The following is a 23,494-nucleotide window of genomic DNA, read 5'->3' on the forward strand; positions in this document are numbered from 1 at the left end:
GCTGCTACGGGTGCAGGGAACAAGTGTTGTTGCTTCAGTTGTGATTAGGATGAAATACTGCCGAAAGCACAACCATTTGGGTAACATTGTATATGTTTCTTGTTTCTTTTGTGTATGAAATATTCTAGGTCTGATCATTTTAATCGACCGCGTAACTATCACTGTTTAGCTAATAGGGCATTAGATAATCACCCTAGTCATCCAATGGCAGGTGAAGTCGAGAGATTAGCGGCTGAGGCTGAAGCTGCTAGAATAGTTGTTGAAGCCGCAACCAATGTTTATGGACCTATAACCTTTAGGGATTATTTTCAGCCGGAAAGGACTTCTATACCTTGTATAGTTCTTCCGGCTAATGCTGGCAATGTGTTGATTAAGTATGGGAAGATACAAGCACTGCCTAAGTTTCATGGATTGGAATCCGAGAGTCCATACATACATTTGAAAGAATTTGATGAGGTTTGTACTACTATGCCCTTTGTTGTTGCAACTCAAGATGTCGTAAAACTGAAATTATTTCCATTTTCTTTAAAGGAGAAAGCTAAGACTTGGATGCATTCTTTGCGACCAAATAGCATTAGGACATGGAATGAAATGACTAGAGAGTTTCTGAAAAAGTTTTTTCCAGTTCACAAAACAATCACTCTTAGAAAATGTATAATGAATTTTTCTCAAAAGGAAAATGAGTCGTTTTTCGAGTGTTTGGAGAGATTTAAATATTTTATTTCTAGTTTCCCTCATCATGGTTATGAAATTTGGAGAGTAATTAACTTCTTTTATGATGGTTTGAATTCATGTATGCGTCAGTTTGTTGAAATGATGTGTAATGGGAAATTTTTGAATAAATCACCTGATGATGCTTGGACTTACTTCGATTCGCTAGCAGAAAACTCCTAAAATTTGGACACTTCAGGCATGACAGATGGAAATAAGTCCAAAGCTTTAGCTAGTTCTAGGCCTGGAATGTATGTGTTGAACGAAGAACATGACTTGAATGCTAAGATTGCTAGTTTGCAGAGGAAAGTTGATGCGATTCAGAAACCAAATGTAGTTAAGGTAGTTGATTCGGTCGAACATGCTTGTGGTATTTGCGAAAGTCTTGAACACTACACTAAGGATTGTCCTACAATTCCAGCATTTCAGGAAGTGTTAAATGACCAAGCAAATTCCATGGATACTTATAAAAGACCATTTAGCTCCCCATATTCAGAAACATACAATCCAAATTGGCGAAACCATCCTAATTTCAGTTGGAGGAATGGTCCTACAATGAATGGTGTTAATGTTCCCCAAGGGTCTTCATCTAGTAACCCTTATGTGCCACCTCATAAGAATTCTCTTTAGGATACTTTACATACTTTTATGTAGGGACAAACACCGATAAATCAGAATGTTACGAAGACTTTAAATGAGTTGAAAACTAGCATAGTTAGAATTGAATCACGTCTCAATGTTAGGGAGAAAGGGACATTGCCTTCCCAAACTCAACCTAACCCAAAATGCCAATTTGAGGTTAAAAATTCTAACTTGGAGCAAGCTAATGTTGTCACCACTCTTAGAAATGGTAAGGTGATTGAGACTCCGATGAAGGTGAACGAACCTGAGAAGTCTCTAGAGTTTAAGAGTAGTGATGGTCACAATGATACTGAAAATGAACATTCTGAAATAGATAGAAAGATGCATGCTCCATTTCCTCATTGTTTATTGTATACTAAATAGTTGGCTGATAATAAGGATATCCTTGATGTTTTTCAGCAGGTGAAGATCAACATACCTCTCTTGAGTGTGATTAAGCAAGTTCCAGCTTACGCCAAGTTCTTAAAGGATCTCTGCACGGTCAAGAGGAAGCACAATGTACAGAAAAAGGCATTTCTCACGGAACATGTAAGTTCTATTCTTCAACATAACACTCCTCCCAAATATAAAGATCCGGGATGCCCTACTATTTCTTGTATAATATGGGATTTCATGATCAAACAAGCACTTCTGGATTTGGGAGCTAGTGTAAATCTCTTACCTTTCTCGGTTTATGAGCAGTTGGGCTTAGGTGAATTAAAACCCACCTCGATCACTCTACAACTTGCTGACATATCAGTTAAAGTACCGAGAGGGGTAGTTGAGAATGTGTTAATTCAAATCGATAAATTTTACTATCCGGTGGATTTTATCATTTTGGATACTCAACATGTATCTAATGCTAGTAAAGAAATACCTGTCATCTTAGGTCGTCTTTTTCTTGCAACTGCAAAAGCCTTGATTAATTGTTGAACTGGAATAATGAACCTTTCATTTGGAAATATGACTGTTGAGTTGAACATATTTGATGCATGTAAAGATCTAGGTGGTAGAGATGATATTCATGAAGTTAATATGATTGAAACATGTGTGTAGGAAAAAGCATTTCATCTAGAAGCAAAAGTTCCTTTAGAAGATTGTCTTCCTAATCTGTTGGATTTCGATGAGGATGGATATATTGAAGAAGTGAATTCTTCACTGAATTCATCCCTATTGCTAGATATGGATAAGTGGCAGTCTAGATTTGAGTCATTTCAAATTAGTGAGACCGAGCCATTGTCTCCATCCGTGGAATTCCCAAAGCCCGACCTTAATCCCTTTACTAGTAAACTGAATTTTGATGTTTTAGGCCAAAATAAAGATGTTAAAGTTTTCATACCATCTGAACTTAATGAGAGACATAAGACAATGCATTCACATGTTGTTAGGAAGCATATAAGTGCCCCAGAATGTAGTATTGCGGAATGAAAGGACTTGATCCTAGTATTTGCGCACATAGGAAGTCACAGCTCAATGAGCTTCATGAGATCAGAAATGAGGGTGATACAGACTGCAAATGTAAAATGAATTTTTTTCTTGATAAGCATGCTATTAGGGAAATAGTTGAACCAGTTTTTTGCTACAATTCTGGTTTGCATTTGTTTTTTGATAAGCTCAAGTCACGATGGAAAGACCCTTTTATTGTTAAAAATGAATTTCGTGATGGTACTGTTGACATTCACATTCCTAATGACAGCAACATATTCAAGGTTAATGTGCAGCTTTTGAAGCCATTTTTGGAACTTGTGAATCCAAAAGTCGATACCACGACTCTGGAGGATCCTTCTTATGTTTGATTGGATGTGTTTTGCAGATGTCTGGCTGGAGACATAAAATTCAGCGCTTTAGGGAGACAACCTTCTTCTGATGTGTTTGTGGGTATCACAACTGGAAGCCCTCAAGAGAAAGACTCATCCTCTTGTGCGAGCTTGAGGTTTAAAGGCTTGTTGCATGGGCTAAATGCAACCGAACTGACCTGCGACAGTGGTAAAATAATGTAGTTTTGTTTTATTTTCTTTCTTTTCTTTATCATGAATAATATGTTTGTGCTTGGCTGATTACCCTTTCCACCTATTGAACTGTTTTTAACCACTTCCACAATGAGGACAATGTAGAAATTAGGTTGGGGGTGGGGTAAATTAAATCCATGCTTTTATGATTCTCTGCCTGCATATTCAGGTTTCATTGTTTCATTGTTTGCTTGCACTTTTTAATCCAAATAAAAAAATGAAATGAAAAAATGAAGTGAAAATTTTACATGATAAGATCAGTTGTTTAGCGATCTTTCTACACCACTGTTTAGTGGTTTTGTCTAGCTGTTTAGCGGACATTTCTAATCCAGCTGTTTAGCGGATTCGTCTAGCTGTTTAGAAGACACCCTTAATCCAGCTGTGTAGCGGATTCGTCTAGCTGTTTAGCGGACATTTCTTAACCACTGTTTAGTGGTTCCGTCTAGCTGTTTAGCAGACGTCTCTCCATATCCAGCTGTGTAGCGGATATACTTTTTTTTCTTGTTTTTCTCGGCACTAGAAAAATGTAAGCGTGGGGGAGTTTGATAAGCAAGTAAGTGCGACATTTTTATACCCATATTTATACTAGCTAGGTCTCGATATTTGGCTAATAATGTTGTTTTAAGTCATTTACAGGAATTACAAATGAAACCCGTTTACCCGGAAAATAAATGGCTAAACGATGAGTTGAATGGTGTTTGCGACAACAAATCTCAAGGCAACAAAAGAGGTCGGGCCTGTGGTGGTCTGCCTTGTACACCCACGTGGCAGCTCTTCCACCACATTCTTTTTGTGCTATTATTACAACCATTTTCAATGGCGAGAGATCGAGATTCAGTGAGAAAGAGCCAGGAGATGCAGGTGCTTATTATTTCGAATTCCTACAGTTTCAACGAGAGTGGATCTGTGGAGTTTTGGGGTCGAGATTCAAGCCAATCATTTCGTTCTTTTTTCATACAACATCGATTGAATTTGGGGGTTTATTCCATGAGTTCGATTGATGGATTCTGGGGGTTTGTTTGGTGTCGTTTAGTGTAATTGAGATATGGAATTGGGCATAAGTGAAGCGTTTTCATGGCATGAACGGAGAGTTTATAGAGTGGTATTGAATGGCAGTTTGGTATTTCTGCTGGTTTACAACAACACTCGGATTAGGATTTGTAACTGAACCTGAACTAAGATCAACCATCTTTGACGAATCGAGATTGCAACCGAGAGATTAATTTCCCACTGTGGTCGCCAATCTGTTGATGGGAGAAAACGATTTTCTGTTTTTATAGGAAAATGATGAGACGACCGTGCGGAGGAGGCTCCTCAACCGAGCAAATTTATTTAACCTTTTGCAAACAGATGCACTGCAAAGGGAGTGCTTGAATTCGAGGGATAAATTAGTAAGTCTCCGGCCTAAACCAAGACAATGGTCGTTCCAGAGTCAATTCGGTCACAAGAGAAGATGAGTCGGTCTGTAGGAGGGAAGCTGAGAAATATGTGAGATCAATATTGATCAAGGATTGTGTATGTGTTGTGTATTCTGCGTGAAGAAATAAGTTAAATTCTGATTGGTTGAACATTTTCTCTATTGAGAGTGATTGCTCAAACGATGAGAATTCTTGTGTGATGAGAATTCTTTGTTCATACGAGCGTTCTTGTTTTTTTCAATCATGGATTCAAAGACTTATTTATATTGCAATAATCGTTGACACATTGATCCCAGTAAGTGTAATGGTTGCTGAAGTGAAAGAGTGGGAAATCGTGTTAAAACCAGTTACTCATCCTGCGAAGACTTGGTTCATTGTCCACCCACTACTTTGCTAACTCCTCTTACCGCTTGCACGACTTAATCACATTCTCATCGTAGATGAACACACGTGTCGAAGGCCGCCAGAACAAAACCCTTGTTAATATCCCCCCATGTGACATGATTTATGTCTCGTGATTTGTGGAGTCTGCATGGCAGACATGTATTTAATTAGTCAATTGTTGACTTTATTAGACTATGAGTCTAAGTATTGTTCAGTCGATCATGGTTTTCGAATGCTCTATGATTCATGGATTGAACATGTCTACTGGGACGTATAGTTCTAGAATAAATGTTGATAATTGAACCAAAATGATGAATATTGATAGTCTGAGAAAATTTAGCTCGTATGATGAATTGTTGAATCAATATTAATACTCTGAGCAGATATTGCTCGTCTGAGTAAAATTACTGAATATTTGATAGTTGAATCAATATTCCTCGTCTGAGCAAATATTGCTCATTTGATAAATTACTGAATATTGATAGTTGAATCAATATTCCTTGTCTGAGAAAATATTTCTCATTTGACAAATTATTGAATATTGATAGTTGAATCAACATTCCTTGTCTGAGCAAATATTGCTCGTTTGATGAATTAGATGAATTACTGAATATTGATAGTTGAATCAATATTCCTCGTCTGAGTAAATATTGCTCGTTTGATGAATTATTGGTAGCATGACCAAATAAAATATTGATTAAAATATTGGTAGATGGACCGAATATTATATAATTAATTAAGATGTTGATTGCTAGATCAATCATAAAACTATTAGTGTTTAAACTTGGTCAGAATTATGATTTGCAAAGCGTTCAGTTCGAAATCCTAATATTGATCGATTGTTGATCAATTGATGATTTACCGAAAATTAATCACTGAGTGAAGGAGGGACCGGTTACACGGGATGATGGCCGACCATGTAGCGTCTAGGTGCTCGAGTGAGCATGCACCAAAGTCCTTTGTTGACCAGTTGGTGAAAAGATGATTAAATGCTGGTTTTAACATTTATCAAAATAGTGCTCGTCTGAGCATTAGGAAATAAAACCTAATTATGGAGAGATGAGGGACCGACCAAGAGGGCATGGAACCGTCCCTTGGTGGTCTTGGGGCCGACTGATGGTTGTTTGATGAAATTCCAAGTTATTTGGAAAGAGGTTGAACCCAATATGAACAAATTAGGTCAAATTATGAAGATACGTCGGACCGGCTCCATGCAGGCCAAAGGGCCGACCCTGGTCGGTCATGGTGACATTCCCGTGTGACCATAGTGTCCGTGTCTCAGTCCTGAGAGTTTTGGTATTTTCTGGTGCGCGTTTGAGCAATATTTTGGATTTTCAGAAGAGTTTGATCTTGACTGAAATTCTCAATTTTGCTTGAATGAACAAGTAGGACATTGCTCGTGCGATCAATATTTTAATAATATTAAATAATAATATTTTAATATTTGCCGTGAGTAGCCTAGTCGGTCATGTGACCATTTGACTTTTTGGCTTTTTGATGGTTTGAGCAATATTTGAGAAAATATGGAAAAACCAGGGTTTTTGCTCAAACGAAAGAGTTTCATGAGATGAAGGAAATAATAATGATAATAAAATAAGGGATTAAAAGGTGTGGGACCATCCATGGATAGTGCATGGCCGACCGGCTAGTAGGCCCAGTCTCGGGACACCTTTCCCTATTTTTCAATTATTTTTCATCGTGTGAAAGAAACATGGAGAAACTGAGAGTTTTGGTCAAACGAGGGAGTTTGCTCAAATGAATGAGTTTTCATGAAATAAGGAAAATAATAGATTAAAATAAAATAAAATAAAATAATGGAAGAGGGGGACCGGCCACGGCGGCATGACCGGCCATCCGGTGGACCGGTTCCACGCCTCTTGTTTATTTTATTTAATATTATTTTCTTTCTTATTTGCATAGGTTCCTCGTTCGTACATATTTTTGATTGCTCGTTCGTGCGTTTGGGTGCTCGTTCGTGCATTATTATTAAGTACACTCGCACCATTTTCTCGTGGCTTACTTGTTGGTGGCCCAGATGCCCGTATATTGAATATTTATTACTAACCCATGAAATTCTACTGAGAAAATCCATGAATTGAAGTAACGAAATATTATGATTAACGTGGAATTCTTTATAGGAATTCAATTGATGAATCTTGCGACTAGAGATAACTAACTGATTAATTAATGGCTCTATACTAGCAGGCAAGTTGTCTAGGAGCATTCGATTCTCGATTATTCGAGAATCGAGGTATGAGCTAGTAGAAGCGCCATACTCGTTCTGAATGTTTATTCTGTATAATCAGGGAACATTGAGACATCCTGAAGAAGTTATTGCTCTATACTAGTGGTTAATACATCTAGGATCCTTCCAATCATTTTCGATTTTATATAGAAGTGATTAATGAGATTGCTCAGTATTGAAATGCGTCGTGGTCTCAATTGAGAGACTGCATATTCATATATGCTCTAAGAGGCAATACACTCTGTCAGAGGTTCTTATGAATGTTCTGAGAGGCAATACACTCAGTCAGAGATCATCATGGCATGAGCTTTCATGCTTAAACGAGAGACATGAGTCTCAATATTCGTCTGATTACTGGATCAGGAATATGCAAGGTTATGATTTTACGATTTTATCCTTTGTCAAAAATCCACCATCAACACCAGTATGCGAACGGTTTTAGCTGTTAAAGTCCGGGAACCAAGTTTGCATACCAGTATGCGAACCGTTCTACCTGAGTTAGGTCCGGGACGACACTATGCATACCGGTTTGCGAACTGTCGGAAAAGACCAAAGTCTGAAACTTAAGTTTGTGTACCCTTTGCAAACTAAGTTGGTTTAAGTTCTAAAATCGCTTAATTGTGATTTCATACTCATGAAAAAATACATACATAAATTAAGGAATGCAATCATTGCAAACTGTGGCTTAATGTTCATGAATTGATCCTCTTGAATCAATCCGATTTTGTTTTAATTGTGTCTTGTATACTTCTATGAGATTATAAACAATTGAACGACTCTATGAGTAACACAATTAGATTAATTTGATTATTATTTGATCTAGAAGTGTTAGATGAATGTGGTTAATACAAAAGTGTTTATATGGCTAACTTCGATTAACTATTGTTGAGCCAACTCAATATAAACGTTTAGGTACGGTTACCCATATCTAAATGAATGTATATTTCATTTGTATGTAACAAGCTAAGACCATCTAACGGTGGAGAGATATTGCTTTAGTTTTAAGCAAACTTAGCTTGAATAATAAATCAAGATTTCATCTAACGGTGAATATTGATTGCTTTGTTTCAAAGCTATCAAACCCTGATTTCAAGACTATATAAGGGATAACTCTAGCAACTGGGAAACCTAATCCCCACACCTCCTGTGTGATACTAGTTGCGTACTAGAGTCGATTCTCCTTTAACCTAGGTTTTTCCTAAAACCATTATAGGTTAACGACTTAAAGACTTCATTGGGATTATGAAGCCAGACCCAACTATTTTATCTGTAGTTGCGTGTTCTGATCTTACTTGTTCTATCGTATTGAGTACTATGTTCTCTAAGATTGGCTCGATATTTATCTCATATAGGTAAGATATAAAAAGTAATCACAAAGCTCTTTGTCTCATTCTTTGTGATTCCACAATAACTTGTTCTACTACCATATAGTTAAGTTATTGTGAGGTGATTGATAATTCTAGGATGTTCTTCGGGAATATAAGACCGGATTATCATTTGGTTCATGTTCACCTTGATTTATCAAAAGACAGAACAAAAACTTCGTAGGTATTTCTTTGGGCGACAGGTTTATCTATCAGAATAGACTTTTCTGTGGGAGACAGATTTTTTTATAAAGTCTTCGACTTTGGGTCGTAGTAACTCTTAGTAGTGGGTGAGATCAGCTAAGGGAATCAAGTGCATAGAGTCCTACTGGGATTCAGATGCGGAAGGAATGCAATTGTACCTTAATCGGTGTGAGACTTGGTTAGGTCTCAACTACATTCCAGTCCGAAGTTAACTTATAGTAGGCTAGTGTCTGTAGCGGTTTCATACAATGTGGTGTTCAAATCTGGACTAGGTCCCGGGTTTTTCTGCTTTTGCAGTTTCCTCGTTAACAAAACATCTGGTGTCTATGTTATTTCTTTTCTGTATTATATTTGTTTATATAATTGAAATATCACAGGTTGTGCGTAGTTCAATCAATTGTAAATGCGACCTTTGGTTGTTGATTGAAATCGATTGACACTTGAACATTGGTCTGTTGTACCGTTCAATTTATTTCCCATATCAATCAGGCTCACGGAATTCTATATGTTCGATTGTAGATTGTATTGAGAAATTGAGATGTAACTCTTGGATGTTTTTCCTTATTGAGTCTGACTGTCTAGTTGATTCTCTTGGAATTATATTAGAGTTAGTCCATACAGATTGCCGAACGAAATATTGGGTGTGGTTGTTAGACCCCCGCTTTTTCAAAGTGCATGGTGTGAAACTTCATTCTTCAAAAGGACTTTTCCTGAAGTACTGGAGAATGGTAAAAAGGTAACTAGGCCAATGATTGAGGACGTAATCTTGAAATTGATTACAATAACATCAATCAATGCGGATGTTGGTAAATATTCTTTGCAAAGGATGGGTGGTCAATCAAATGAAGATGAAGATGCTCAACAATATGAAGATGAAGATGCTCAACAATCGGGAGATGGAGATGCTCAAGAATTCGAAGACGAAGATGCTCAAGAATCCGAACAAGACGACGGAGATCTTATAAGGCTTATCTGCCTATATATATGCATTTCATTATTTTTCTTAACAAAAACTACAAATGCTTTGACTGAGAAATACATCGGTTTTGTTGATGATCCAGAGAAGACAAAGAATATATCTTTGCCTGACCTCATGCATTCTTACCTAGAGAGAGAACTGAATGCAAATGACGAGAGTGTGGAAGACACTACTGGTTGTGTTGGTTATTTTCTGGTAAGAATATTCACTTTTAAACTCTTTTGTTTTTCTTTTGATTTGGTGATTTTATTTGGTATGGTTCACTACTTATATTTTTGTAGTGACTTTGTTTGGTGTTGTCTCCTTATAGCCTTGGTATGCGGAACATACCCATTTTGTGAAACCAAAGGAGATAGTGATAGAACCTGAAGGGAAGTATGTTCCAAGAGTTGCTAGATGGAACCACACATAAATATGTACTGAATTCCTCAAGGATATTAACCTTACTGAGTATGAGATAAACCATACTGCATGTCAATATGTAGTGTCATCTTTTCACATACTCAAGCACCTCTACATATGAATACATAGTGATAGATACTCACACTACATATTAATATTACATGTCAATATGTCCTACTACATATTGACACATTCTTAATCTTTTCACAACATATTCTTAATATATTTTCTTGTTTACAAATTTGTACAGTTCCATGAAGATTTCAAGGACGATTACAAGAACAATGAAAAACAAATTCTTAATCGGATATCAAGAAGGATTGAAGAGGAAGAAGACACAGAAATTTCAATGGAAGAAAATGAGATGGGAGAAGAGAAAGAAGAAGAAGAATATGCAAGGCGAATGGAAGAAGATGACTCACCGGTTGAGGAAGAGGATTGGAAATCAAAAAAAAATGATTTGAGGAGTATGATATCTGACAAATGGCGCGAAGTCAACACTATGCAGCAAGATGGTATGACGATTGACGCTTCAAAGGTTGTGCTGATGTGGCATGAATTATACTTGCAAGCATACCCTTGGCAGAGAGAAAACATCAATGAAGATTATGTTCCCTTGAGATCTACACCTTTTCATACCAACCCGAACAATGAATCTAACCCAGACATGGAAGCTTCTGCGTTGAAGAAGAACTCGGTTGATTTGGATGTTGACCCAACACTTGAACCCCAAATACGAAATTCTCTGAAAGAGCACCAATCGAATCATGTTTTCTCTACGCCACCTGCACCATTTGAATCCCATGAAGATCTCCCATTGAATCCAAGTTTCTTTGCACCAGCTGCACACTTTGAGGCCCATGAAGAGCTCTCATTGAATACTGATTTATATACACCACCTGCAGTATTGAAGTTCGGTGGTCTTGAAGTTCAGCGTTCTTCAGTTAGAAGTTGGCTAAATCTAATTTGGATCAAAGAGTCCAAGAGATACAAGTGGACAATAGCAACAACAACACACAAGTAAGTAGACAAATACATGCTTAATATTTGATGTGTTTTATCTTACAATACATATTAACAAAACATCATAAATTATGTACTAAAATTAATAACAAAAACACTTGTTTTTGCTTTTGTAGACTGATTTAACTTAACTTCAGAAAGAAGCAACAAAAAAAACGATTTCGGATATTCAAACAATAATTGTTGTTGTTGAAGATATGTCCCAGAAACATGAAGAATATGACACTGAATCGGTGGCGGGTAGCTTGAAGGACATGGATGTACCTCTGTTTAGGGAGATGTCAAATTTGGAAGAAATTGAACAGCTCTCAATGAGAGATTTTTTAGACTTTGCAATCTCCGACAAGTAAGTTTACGTCGAGGAGTATGCAAACCTCTTTCCATATAATGGTACCGATCCAAACCTTAGCCTATTTGGGATTGACCTACGATGCTACTTTGATATTTTAATTGGAAACGGTTTGCAACCTGTAAAATTTTCACAAGTTACACCTGAGCAAGAAGAACCCACCGAATCGAAAGATGCAAAAAATTTGGAGGTTCAATCACAGGTTTGCATATCAAAATATGTAGTGTTAGATAGTTAATTACATTATATTATGTGCTACATATTGGTATTTTTGTGTTTTTATAGTACATATTTTTTTATGTTGATAAAAAATGCAGGAAGTAGTTACCCAAGCCGACACATACCAAAAGATGCAGATAATGTGGAGGTTCCATCACAGGTTTGCATACTGAGTAATAAAATGGTGCTTGAATAAGCACCACTACATATTGATACGTAGTGTTATATAGTTACATATTCTATGTACTACACATTGATATTTTTGTGTTTTTATAGTACATATTTTTTATACAAAATGCAGGAAGAAATTATCCTAAGTCAAATGCAGAAAGAAGTTTCCCCAAGTCAAAAACAAAGACGCTTACTACATTACAAAAGGCCCGTTCCAAAAAAGGCAGCGGGCAACTTTGAGAAACCTGTTACTCGTGCCAATCCTGCGAAAAGGAAATATGACCTTTACGACAGTGGAAGAAAGTTCTCTACATCTTATAAATAACCCAAGAAGCCAAAGGGTGGAGAAAAGGGAAAAAATACAACCAAAGAGAAAAGTGAAACCAAAGAGAAAATCCGTACGAAGTTCCTGAAACCGAATAAATCACCATTCTATAAAGACTTGACAGATGGTGAAAAATATATCCTCCCCCGCTTATTTGATAATGAAGTATTAAAGTGAGTTCTCTAATGTTTCCAAATATAACCTTCATCATTAACTTTGATTACCCTAACCTTTCATCTTTACTTTTCAGCTCGATTGCTTGGAGAACATGAGATGGTGGTCTCTGTGTTAGTGGGGTTATAATTGAGGACTTGGTGCACAACCAAGATTTAGACCAAGATCTTCTGAACTACGGAAAATACAAGCTTAAGGAAGAGTTTCAGAAAGACCAGGAGAAGCGTGAAAAAGAAAGAAAATACTTACTTGTCTTGCATCTTGATCCATCTTCCTGGGTACGTATAAAACATTTTGTTATATGTAGTATAAACACCATGATATATTGATATGTAGTACATATTTTATAATATTTTATGCTTTATATTAATATTTACATGTTTTCAGTTTCATGTGGATCACCCGGATAAACTCACAGGAGGAGAAGAGAATGTTGTTTACCAACCAATCTTGGATATGGATGAAAGCATCAAGAAGATTCTTGTACCCATGTGCCATTACAACCTTCATTGGACACTACTTGAGTATGACATCGAAAAAAGGGTATTCAACCACTACAAATCGTCTGCGCAAGAATAGGAGGAAACAAGTAAACCAACCGCCAAAAAAATGGCATATTTTTTGTTCAGACCGATCAACATATACATGGTGCAGAAAGGGAAAGAATCATAGAAGGAAGTAATAGTCAACGAGTGTGAAGCTCCTCAATAAGGAATATCGCCAGATTGCCTTTTATATGTGATGAATTTTATCAAGACTAAGTCAAAAAGCAAATATGAGGGGGTCAGTTTTGGAGATAGTGAGCAAGTGCAGGTGAAGATTAGGAACAAAAGGTCAAATTAGCATGTAAATTGTTGACAGCATCTCCACCAGAAATCAGTTGGAAACTGTTAGAGCATAGCTCGGTTGAACCCACCAACCGTTGGTATGTCAAGTTTGGTTGTCATATTTTAGTGAATCAAAACTCATTTTAGGAGTCGTTTGATTATGTACTAGAGTCAACTTCGTATAGGTTAGCTTGAAATTATTAGGATATGAGACATTACAAGTATTGCGAAGACTTGAAGAAGTGAAGAAGTAAGAAGCTACATAGACAAAATCATCCTTCCACTTGAGGTTAGTGATATTTGACTTGAACTGTTTCATTCCCTAACGTATCTTTCAAGTCGTGCATATTGAAAACAAAACTGCGAAGCATGAACACTCTAGATAGACATAGTATTAAGGAATACAATACGAGGTTTATTCCTTAACCATTAAACTTTGTAAATAAGACATCGAAATAATCGTTTAAATGCTATTGTGATTATGTATGGGTATGAGGTGAGGTGAGGATTTCATCCTAGGAAACAATGTTTTACATGTGTTTTAAGGAAGTAAATTCATGAACTTATTTTGTGAATCGAAAAGGAAATCGCCAGGCGTTATTGGTATTGTTATTCATTGCATATCTTGTGAACAACCAATATGTGTGATTAGTATAACCGCTCATGACTTTTTTGTGTTCTTGGTAAAACTATTCACAAAGGTCTGACTTATGTACTGGTATGACTTTTATTAGTGAAACCGATCTTAAATAATCACATGAGATGGTATGATCGACTTTGTGATTTTGTGTATGACCGACTCTGGGTAAAGGGGGACCGATCCTAGTAAGAGGTGCAACACATCACAAAGGGGAATCGATCCTTATATGAGGTGCATCAAGTTTTTAGCAGAAAGGGGAGCCGATCCTATGGACATGTGCAACACGTTTTTAGGAAAAGGGGAACTGATCCTATGGACATGTGCAATACATACAAGTTAGATACCATATATAGGTGTGGAACCGATCCTAGTACCTAGTCAACCGAATTTTGGAAAGCTTGTGTGACTATGCACAGTACTCACATGGAGGTAGAACCGAAACTTGTTTTGGTAGAACCGTTAAACCCATGATTTGTGATAGAGTGTTCTTGATCAATCACATAGTTCTTGAAAGTCAGATGAACCAATTCTAAACTTATTTGGAAGTGTGGAAAATCGGTTTCAAGGTTGTAAGTATGAAAGAGGACTTACAAAGTAAGGATGTCGACATACTTTGAACAGTACAGTAATGTTTATCTTTTATTATTCAAAGTTATTCCTTAATAGCTAAAGGAAGAAAATCCCAAGATCGAAAGATAAATCAGTTAAGAATCTTTTATTTAAGGTTTTTAATGTTATTTTAGGAAAATGAGAATTAGTAATGTGCATTTACTAGTTGAAGATTTTCCAAAGAGATTTTCGGTCATTATTTTGGACAGAGCATTTCCAAGAATTATGGAAACCGAATTTGGAATATATTGCATATCTTGATAATATTTTCGGTTTTGGAAATTCCTTGGTGTCCAAACTTCCTTGTCTATAAATACTTGAAGTTTACATTTCTAGCAAACTAATCCTTCGTGAAAACAAACTTCCTCGGTTATGTTGTTACTGGTGAAGCCGCCTATTCGGAGAAGAGAGTAACCTAATTAGGCAAAATCTCTTACGGCCGCTCAGTTTAAAGTCTTTTTTGGGATTGAGAAGCTATATTAGTACCGTTAGTGGGAATCTAGATAATTGCGGTTTATCTTTTGTTTTCGATTGATTTGATTGACTGACGGTGGTTGAACTTTGATTGTACCTAGTTTTTTTATGCTTGAGAATCTTCTCTTCTGATATAAGATTCACTCAAACTAGATCGAAGTTTCGACAAGGATCTTAAGACTGTTTGTAGATCTAAAGACGTCTTGTGATAATCCATCGTTAACAGACTCCATTCTGTGCGTGATTGATCACAAGAGATTCAAGTTGTTGTGTGCAGGTGTTTATTGAAGATCTAAGAAGATTTTAAGACAAAGAATATATTGAGGATTTCTGATTTGGGGTTCATAATCTTTGGTGCGCACAATACTTGTTTCGGTATAGAGTATCCAACTATAATCGGTTTATCCTTGTGGTAGATTAGATTGATTAGTTATGTAGATCGATATCAATACAATTATTTGTGATTAAAAGTATTGATTGCAAAATCTTAACAATTACTTCGGTAGTTGAGAATAAGATAGATCTAAGAACCTGACGAAGGAGTTTATTGAGATAGACAGAAGAGCATTTGTCAAACTCACATCACTTGGTTGAAAAGAGTTGCTACAAAACAGATTTGTTGTTCCTTTACTGTTTGGAATACGAACCAAAGGAATTGTTCCAAGTACGTGACTTATTCATAAGTTGGAGGCGTGGGAATACAAACGGAACTAGGTGAACTATAGGTTTAGTTGCTTGGTCTCAACTATACGAAGTTGGTTTGATTTTGTATAGCGGCTTAATCCTGAGAGTATTCAATTCTGGACAAGGTCCCGAGGTTTTTATGCATTTGCGGTTTCCTCGTTAACAAAATCTTGTTGTGTCTTTTACTTTTCTATTTCCGCAATTATAATTGTTTTTATTATAATTAAAAGTAAAATACACAAACGTTAATTCCTATTTACTTGATAGTAATCCTATTGTGTTTGGTTAAGTCCGAACCTCTTATCAAGTAAACATACTTCGTTGTTGTATTTTCTCGATCTCGTATCCATAGACGATCACACGAAGTGTGAATTGATTAGTTGTATTTTCTCGACTAAGTCCACAGGCAATCACTTTCGGAGAAAGGACTTATAGGTAGGAAAAGTTTTAGCTTGAGGTATATTTGGGTACCCTCACCTTTTCAATTGGTATCAGAGCAGGCAAACACGAAAAGATCTAACAATCTGTATTTGGTGCGATCCAACCTATAAGAATGAACGCGAGTTCTCATGAATCGACTTCAATTAACGTACCGCCAAGATTTGACGGAACAAACTATCTATGGAGGAAATCTGCTATGAGATCTTTTCTTCAATCACGAGACTTTAATATTTGGCTATTAGTCGTCGATGGTTATATTCGTCCAAAGATAGAAAATTCAGAAACTGAGTTTAAACTCTTAGTAGATTTTTCAAACGAAGAAAAGGCGCTTGCAAAGCAGAATTCAGATGGTTTGAATGCTATAATACATGTTGTAAGTCGTGATCTATAACATCATGTATCAACATGTCAAACTTCGAAAGAATCTTGGGATAATCTTCATACCGTATTCGAAGGAAACACTTCAGAGAAAGAACCTAGACTTCAAACTCTTACGTCTAATTGGGAAAACCTTCGAATGGATGACAACGACACTTTTGAAGAGTTTCATCTTAAACTCTCTGAGATAATTAATGCCTCTTTCTCGCTTGGAAAGACTATCTCTGAAGAGGATATAGTGTGCAAAATTCTCAGATCGTTTCCACCAAGATATGATAATAGGATTCTAAGAAGCATGCAATCATATAAGAAAATGATCTCTCAACTCTCTCACGAAGCACACTCGCTGGAAAGTTAAAGATCTTTGATCATGAATCACAGTCTATTCAAAATAAAGGAATTGCTTTTAAAGATGCAAAAATTCTGAAAGCTCCAATAGAGAGGAATAGACAGATGGATGATTCAGATAAACAGATTGCAGAAATCTCTGATGATGAAATTGAACAATAATTATCATTGATTACTAGACAGTTTCGAGATCTCTTAAAGAAAAGGAATAAGAGATTCATAAAGGATACTCATCGATCTTCTCGTCCACATGATCGAGTTCCTGTCAAAAAGGATCATGAAGAAGATGATGAATATCATCCGCAATGCTTTAAGTGTAAAGGTTTGGTCATATTGCTAAAGACTGTCCGATTCTTAAAAAATACACTGGAAGCAAGGCGTTGGCTGTAACTCTAGATGAGACCTCTGATTCATACGATTCTGAAGAAGAGGAAACAACTAATATTGCATTAGTTGTCAATCTTATTTCTTCCTCCTCCGTTAGTGATTTACCCATTTTAAAAATGGACATGTTTTTCGATGTTATTAAATCATCTAATGGTAAAGGAAAAAGTAAGACAAGATGCAAAAACTGTCTCAAAAACAGAATTGCTAAAAGTTGCATAGGCAACCCAAGTTAATCTAAAGATACTTCGCTAGTTCGAGGTAACAAGAGGATAATTTCTCATATGATGCTAGATCAAGGACACTCGGTTTTTCCAAATATCCATAATGAGAGAAAATATCATACTAATACCACCTGATCGGTATTAGAATTCTTCCTCACCGTGTGTGCCGAATTTTGAGTGAGGAAGAAGGAAAATCAAGGCACTTATGTGTAGATTATGAGAATAAAATCTAGTATTTGAAAATATTTGATACATTAGCATTTATAGGAATATTATATTTTCGGAAGTATGAAAATTATAAAAGATCCTTCTCCTTCTTTGGTCATTCCTTGTCTGAACCGTGAGACTGGATCCAACATCTTCTTATGGCAAGATGCTAGATCAGAAAGATCAACTTAGGATTAAGTCTAGATCTTCTCTTGATATTATGAGTAAATTCAAAAAGGGAGATTGGCTATGCAAGAAGGAATAAGAGAATACGCTGAGGAAAGACCAGTGTATTGAAGCATTGACACACTTTTGTGTTCAATCAAAGACATAATTACATGCTCTTGCAGAATCCTTCACAAATATTTCTCACCTGCAAGAAGTTCTGGTCAAGCAACAAGGTTTTCTACTTGAAGAAATTAACAAGCTGAAGACTCAAAGTAGTAATCCGCCTTCATTTAACACTGATATGAAGGACTGAGTTGCAAAAGGAAATAAACATCAATTTTTGATTTCTTTCAATGATTGTATTAAGTCTATTATGAATAAAACTATTATGAATAAAATTATTCGATTCATAATTTTTCTTGTGATAGTTTTTTGATTTACATAGCCTGTGCTTGAATGCTTTATTATTTCTATGTATGTTTATGGGATGTTTGATTTCGGTTTTATTACCTTGATATTCGATCTCATAATATTGTGAGCCCTTATGGTTTGGGTGACTTTTTGATTTAGCATGATTAAGTTCTAGCCCATGTTGGTAGGATTTATCAAAGGATCATGAGGGGTTCTGAATATGTGAAAAAGTCACAATATGTTGAATCGGTTTTGGTTTAGCGTAAAAGCATATGTGTTCCGGGGGTTTTCAACTTTTTCTTGCAATAGTTAAAAACCGGTTTTCAACCTTTCTCTGGTAAAGGTTGGTTGTTGTTATTTTTTTGTTTTGCATAAGGATGACAACATAATGATATTTCGATATCAATTCTCCTTGGAAGAATATGCAAACATATTGGAGAAGAGGATGCGAAATTTGAGGTAACAATCTTGTTAGTTAATTGTTTTCCTGTATAAGAAAAGCCTGATTTTATTGAATATATTTATTGCTTCTGCTTAACAAAATTTCGGTACAATTGAAGTTTTATTCCATTATGTGTGTATGGATGTGTATGTGATTCAATTGGTTCCGATTAAGAAAAACTATTGTTATCTTGCTTTATTGTGTGGTATCAATTGTTTACGCTTACAAAATTTCGGTGCAATTGCGGTGCTTTAATGTCTATGTTGTTTCAATTGCTTCCGGTTGAGGTGAATAATTATGCAAGTTGATTTATTTTGGTTTGTATGAATTATTTATGGCTTAACGAAAGAAAAGGTTTACGGGATGGATTGTTTAGTCCAATTCGATTCCGAATAAGAGAAACTAAGTTAATTCTGATCTTAGTTAGACTTATCTAAGTGGAGGTTTCGGTTATTCAAGTCTAATCGAATGCCTTAACAAGGAATGCTAGTTAACTAACCAAGTACTTTGTAGTTGCATCTTTTCTGATGCCTACACCCATGATGATCTTAACCACCAAAACATACATTAACACACATGAAAGAAGATAAAGTGCAGAAATGTAAAGGGAGACAGATCTTTTTACGTGGTTCGGTCAATTGTGACCTACATCCACGGATTTCACTATGTTGTGAGGTGTTTACAAGATCTCCATTGGAGAGGCTCTCATGGAGCTCTTGGGAAGAAGAAGACCTATGGAGGCCAGATGAGAGTGAGGGTAATAGCTTTGGCTATCCGACCATCCCTACTAACCTATTTCTCTTTCTGTTTTATAGGGTAGGTGGTTACATTAAATTACATATATGCCCCTAGGGCTGACTTGATGGGATAAGACTAAGTGGTTGGGTATACATAGTGTATTTGGTTACATTTTAGTAGGGTACTTCGACTCCTAATCTTGCGCCACATAGCGAGTTGATATTTTGCCCTCACATTTTGCTCCTTTGGTTGAGGGTTGTTGGAACAATAATCCTTAAGCAAATCAACCTCGGTATGGCTTTGAAGACGAGAGAAGTGGCTGAGCGAGATTTCTGAACATGCTTGGTTCCGATCTGGCTTGTAGTTAGGCTTCACTTCTGTAGAGTGTTTGGTTGGGGTCGTCCGAGTTGGTTGCTGCGATGCTTGTGCTTCACGATCCGTGATATGTGTTACACGATGTAGATGTGCGAGTTGCGACTCCGAGTAACAGTGCGAGGTCTTCTCAATTCTTGGTCTTTGATTCTTTGCTGGAGTTGGTTCATGACTTCAGTTGGTGGTGTGTGGTACCGAGCTTCCTGGCTCTTTGTTGCTGAAGGAACTTCGCAGAAGAATATAACCAGCTTTTAAAAGTATTAATACTTGCCCCTGTTCTTGTGTGAAGTTCTGAGGCATTCCTTATGAACGTGGTCGTTGTGCTTGCTCCTAGGAAGTTTGTGCTCCAGCTCTGTCTGGCTTGGTTGGCATCAGTTCTTGACGACTTGTCGTGTAGTGCTTCTCGGGACCATCATGGGTACCTTTCTTCACAATTGGCTGATTGCCTTTGCATTTGTAGCTTGCTCCTTGCTCTGAGCGATGAGGGTTTTTCCTTATTCCAATATATATGCTCCTGCTATCATTTGAGAGGATAAGTTTTTGAACAAATCCAAAATAAACTCCATGAAATTAAATAAATTGAGATAAGCTGAGGATAGATAAGCTTTGAATCATGTAGCTTTTTACTGGTGTAAAAAGTCTTATGCGTGTGACACATCGCTGTGGGGTCTTGCCAAATAACTTTGAGATTGCAGTCCGAGGTCATGCTCTGATGGCTTACTAAATGCTTCAAATCGTTCTGCTATAAGATTTATCATATGCCTTCGGATGGTGGTCCGAGGTCTTGTTTTGGTTCCGAGATATATCGGATGCTCATATCTGTGGGGACTCAAAATGTCTTCGGATGGTAGTCCGAAGCCTTGCCCCGAGGACTTACTGTTTTCCTTGAATCGTGTGGACGTAAGATTTTGTTGAATGCCTTCGAAGAGGAGTACGAGGTCTTACTTCGTGCTCCAGTTAGAGGCTTGTGTCTGTGGGGACTCAAAATGTCTTCGGATCGTAATCTGAAGTCCTGCCCCCAGGGCTTACAGATTTCCTCAATTTGTGATCCGAGGATCTAAACCTTTCTTGAAGGTACTGAGGGTATGCACTGCCCCCTTTTGTTTTTGAAAGCTTAAAAGCTTATAGCTTTTGAAAGACAAAGTCAAGTTTTTGCCCCTAACTCCATTTTCTGATTTATAATGCTACTACCTGTAGCTTGTACCTTGATACAATTTTTCTTTTTGCAGTTATATGAGGGTCACACCATAGTGGTATCCCTTTCGTCCTTGGACAAGTTATGGGCTATAAGGCCAAGAAGTGATCAGCTTCCCATTTGGCCAGATAACCTCTTACAATATAAGTCGAGAGGATTTCAAGGATCCTTCTGATGCCGAATATGTGTCATATATTCATGAATTATGTACAGTGCTTCTCTTTGGGAAGGATTCTGCCCCATAGTCGGCTCGTGGCGCTAACTAGAGTAAGGGCGATACCTCTGATAGTTGATTCACACTTCAGCCTAAAGTGAGTCAACTACAAGGTATCTCCTGAAGTACAGGACATCATCTGACTCGTGGTCGAGATGGCATTACCCTAGGTCAATGTGTCCGTCTCGGGTAGCTTGAGCATTGTTCGCATCATCCTGTTTGAGGATGGGATGGTGTGGCTAGCACCTTACCATTCGTGATGGTTTTGAGGAGATGTTTCCTCGCATAGGGGTGATGCCCCTGTTACCATTCGTGATAGAACAATACTAAATGAGTGAACCTGCAAACAACATATATAATTCATGCATTCAACAGATCAAAATAATGAATAAAACAATCACATGGAAATAAATCATATGGCCTTGAGTATAGGTTTTTCTCGTATGGGGCTCATGGCCCGATTACCATCGTGATGGTTTGGAAAAGATATTTTCTCGCACGAGGGTTTGGTTTACCCAGATACCATTCGTAATGGTCTCGAGAAGATGTTTTTTCGGATGGGGATCGTGCCCCAATTACCATCTCGAGAAGATGTTTTCTCGGATGGGGATCATGCCCCAATTGCCATCGGTGATGGACAAATTTCATATTAAGAACACTAAGTTACCCTGCAGGAAAACACAGATATGACAAGAGGAAGATATTTATATCACATTTATTCAACATTCATCAAATGTCCTTGCAAGCAAACACATACATATAGAACAAGAGGAGGATGTATGTATGATACACCATTTAACCCTGCAGGAAAACACATATATATAACTAGCAGATGTACCATACATACATCAAGTGTAAGAAGACATAAACACAATAATAGCTTTACTGCAGATTACGACTAATCCGACTCTAACTTTATGCGGATAATTAATCTGACATAACTGAATTCTCCAACCACATGGAGATTTGCTGCAAAACATGAAATGTTAATACATCATATTGAAGATTTAAGCATTCAATAATCTTTAAAGAATTCAGCATATTTAATCATTTTTTACTCATTTTTATGCGATATGGTTTCGCATTGTCACTTGTTGTGATGCTCGCTGTGGAGCAGGTGCGCTAGATTGCGGCACTCAATTCTGGATGTACCAGTGCGATACGTGTATCGGCTTAAGTGTTAGCGACTAGCTATTTTCCTAGCTTGCTCTTAAGCAAAATTGTGCCTTGGTTAGGCATATATATATATTCATTGAATACTTAATGTAGAATATATGAGTTAGAAATTGCCCCTGTTTGTCCTTAGACTGGCAAGAAAGGTAGGAGATTGTATCGTCCTCAAGCTTATAGCCTTTATCATGAGGTTGCTTTTTGTCCCTGCTGTTAAGCTAGGTAGTTGGTTAGTACCTATTGGACCGTGTCCATTGTTTCTTTGCAACGACGATTTGCTCCTGCCCCTGCATTTCAATTAAAGGTTAATAACCATTCAAGAGAGTTGAAGACAAGTTATCTTTCATAGCTAAGCCAATAGGAATTTTTGTAGTTGCTTACGAACTTTAATCAAACATATATAATTTATGCTATTTAGATTTGATGGATTGCATTCGGCTATTTTGCAGTTATGCAACATAATGAAATTCAGAAATAGGGAGATAAGAATGCTCTTGTTTAGCTTATTTCTATCGAGGTGATCTCGAAACATGGTGAGCTTCGCAAGCAAGGATGCACCATCGTGGATGTTCTGAGATGAATGCTTTCGCATCATCCGATCATGGGTCTTGAAATGACCATCATAGATAGACACCATAGAGGAGTATCTCTGTAAAGCATATTAGTATGTACCTGTTGATCATTAAACACATCAAATTTCTATTGACGTGAAGCATTAAACATTTAGGAATTAATAATTTATTTAATTATTAATCAAAGGATGCATGTTATATATGCAGGAATCTAATATAGTTCGAGAGATAAGGTAAGAAATGTATGTTATCCGAGTTGTTCCTCGGAGATGGACTGATGAGTCCGAGTTAATGCTCATGTCCGATGGCAAGGTACAGTCCGAGTTCATGCTCTGGTTGGCTCCCATCGTGTGGTACGAGTACTTGCGAGTCCGAGATCTGGTTGGCTCCCATGCGTG

At 37.0% G+C, this 23,494-nt stretch overlaps 1 protein-coding gene across 1 annotated transcript; it reads left to right on the forward strand.

The window, feature by feature from the left end:
• The first annotated feature begins 912 nt into the window (after nt 1-912).
• Nucleotides 913-2,760, forward strand: LOC113356063. The gene is made up of 4 exons (XM_026599076.1): nt 913-1,314; nt 1,366-1,587; nt 1,717-2,184; nt 2,389-2,760. Exons 1-4 carry the CDS (start codon nt 913-915, stop codon nt 2,758-2,760), a joined length of 1,464 nt encoding a protein of 487 aa, XP_026454861.1.
• Nucleotides 2,761-23,494: the final 20,734 nt, after the last annotated feature.

Source organism: Papaver somniferum, chromosome 1 (genome assembly GCF_003573695.1).
Source record: "Papaver somniferum cultivar HN1 chromosome 1, ASM357369v1, whole genome shotgun sequence".
Classification (NCBI taxonomy): Eukaryota; Viridiplantae; Streptophyta; class Magnoliopsida; order Ranunculales; family Papaveraceae; genus Papaver; species Papaver somniferum.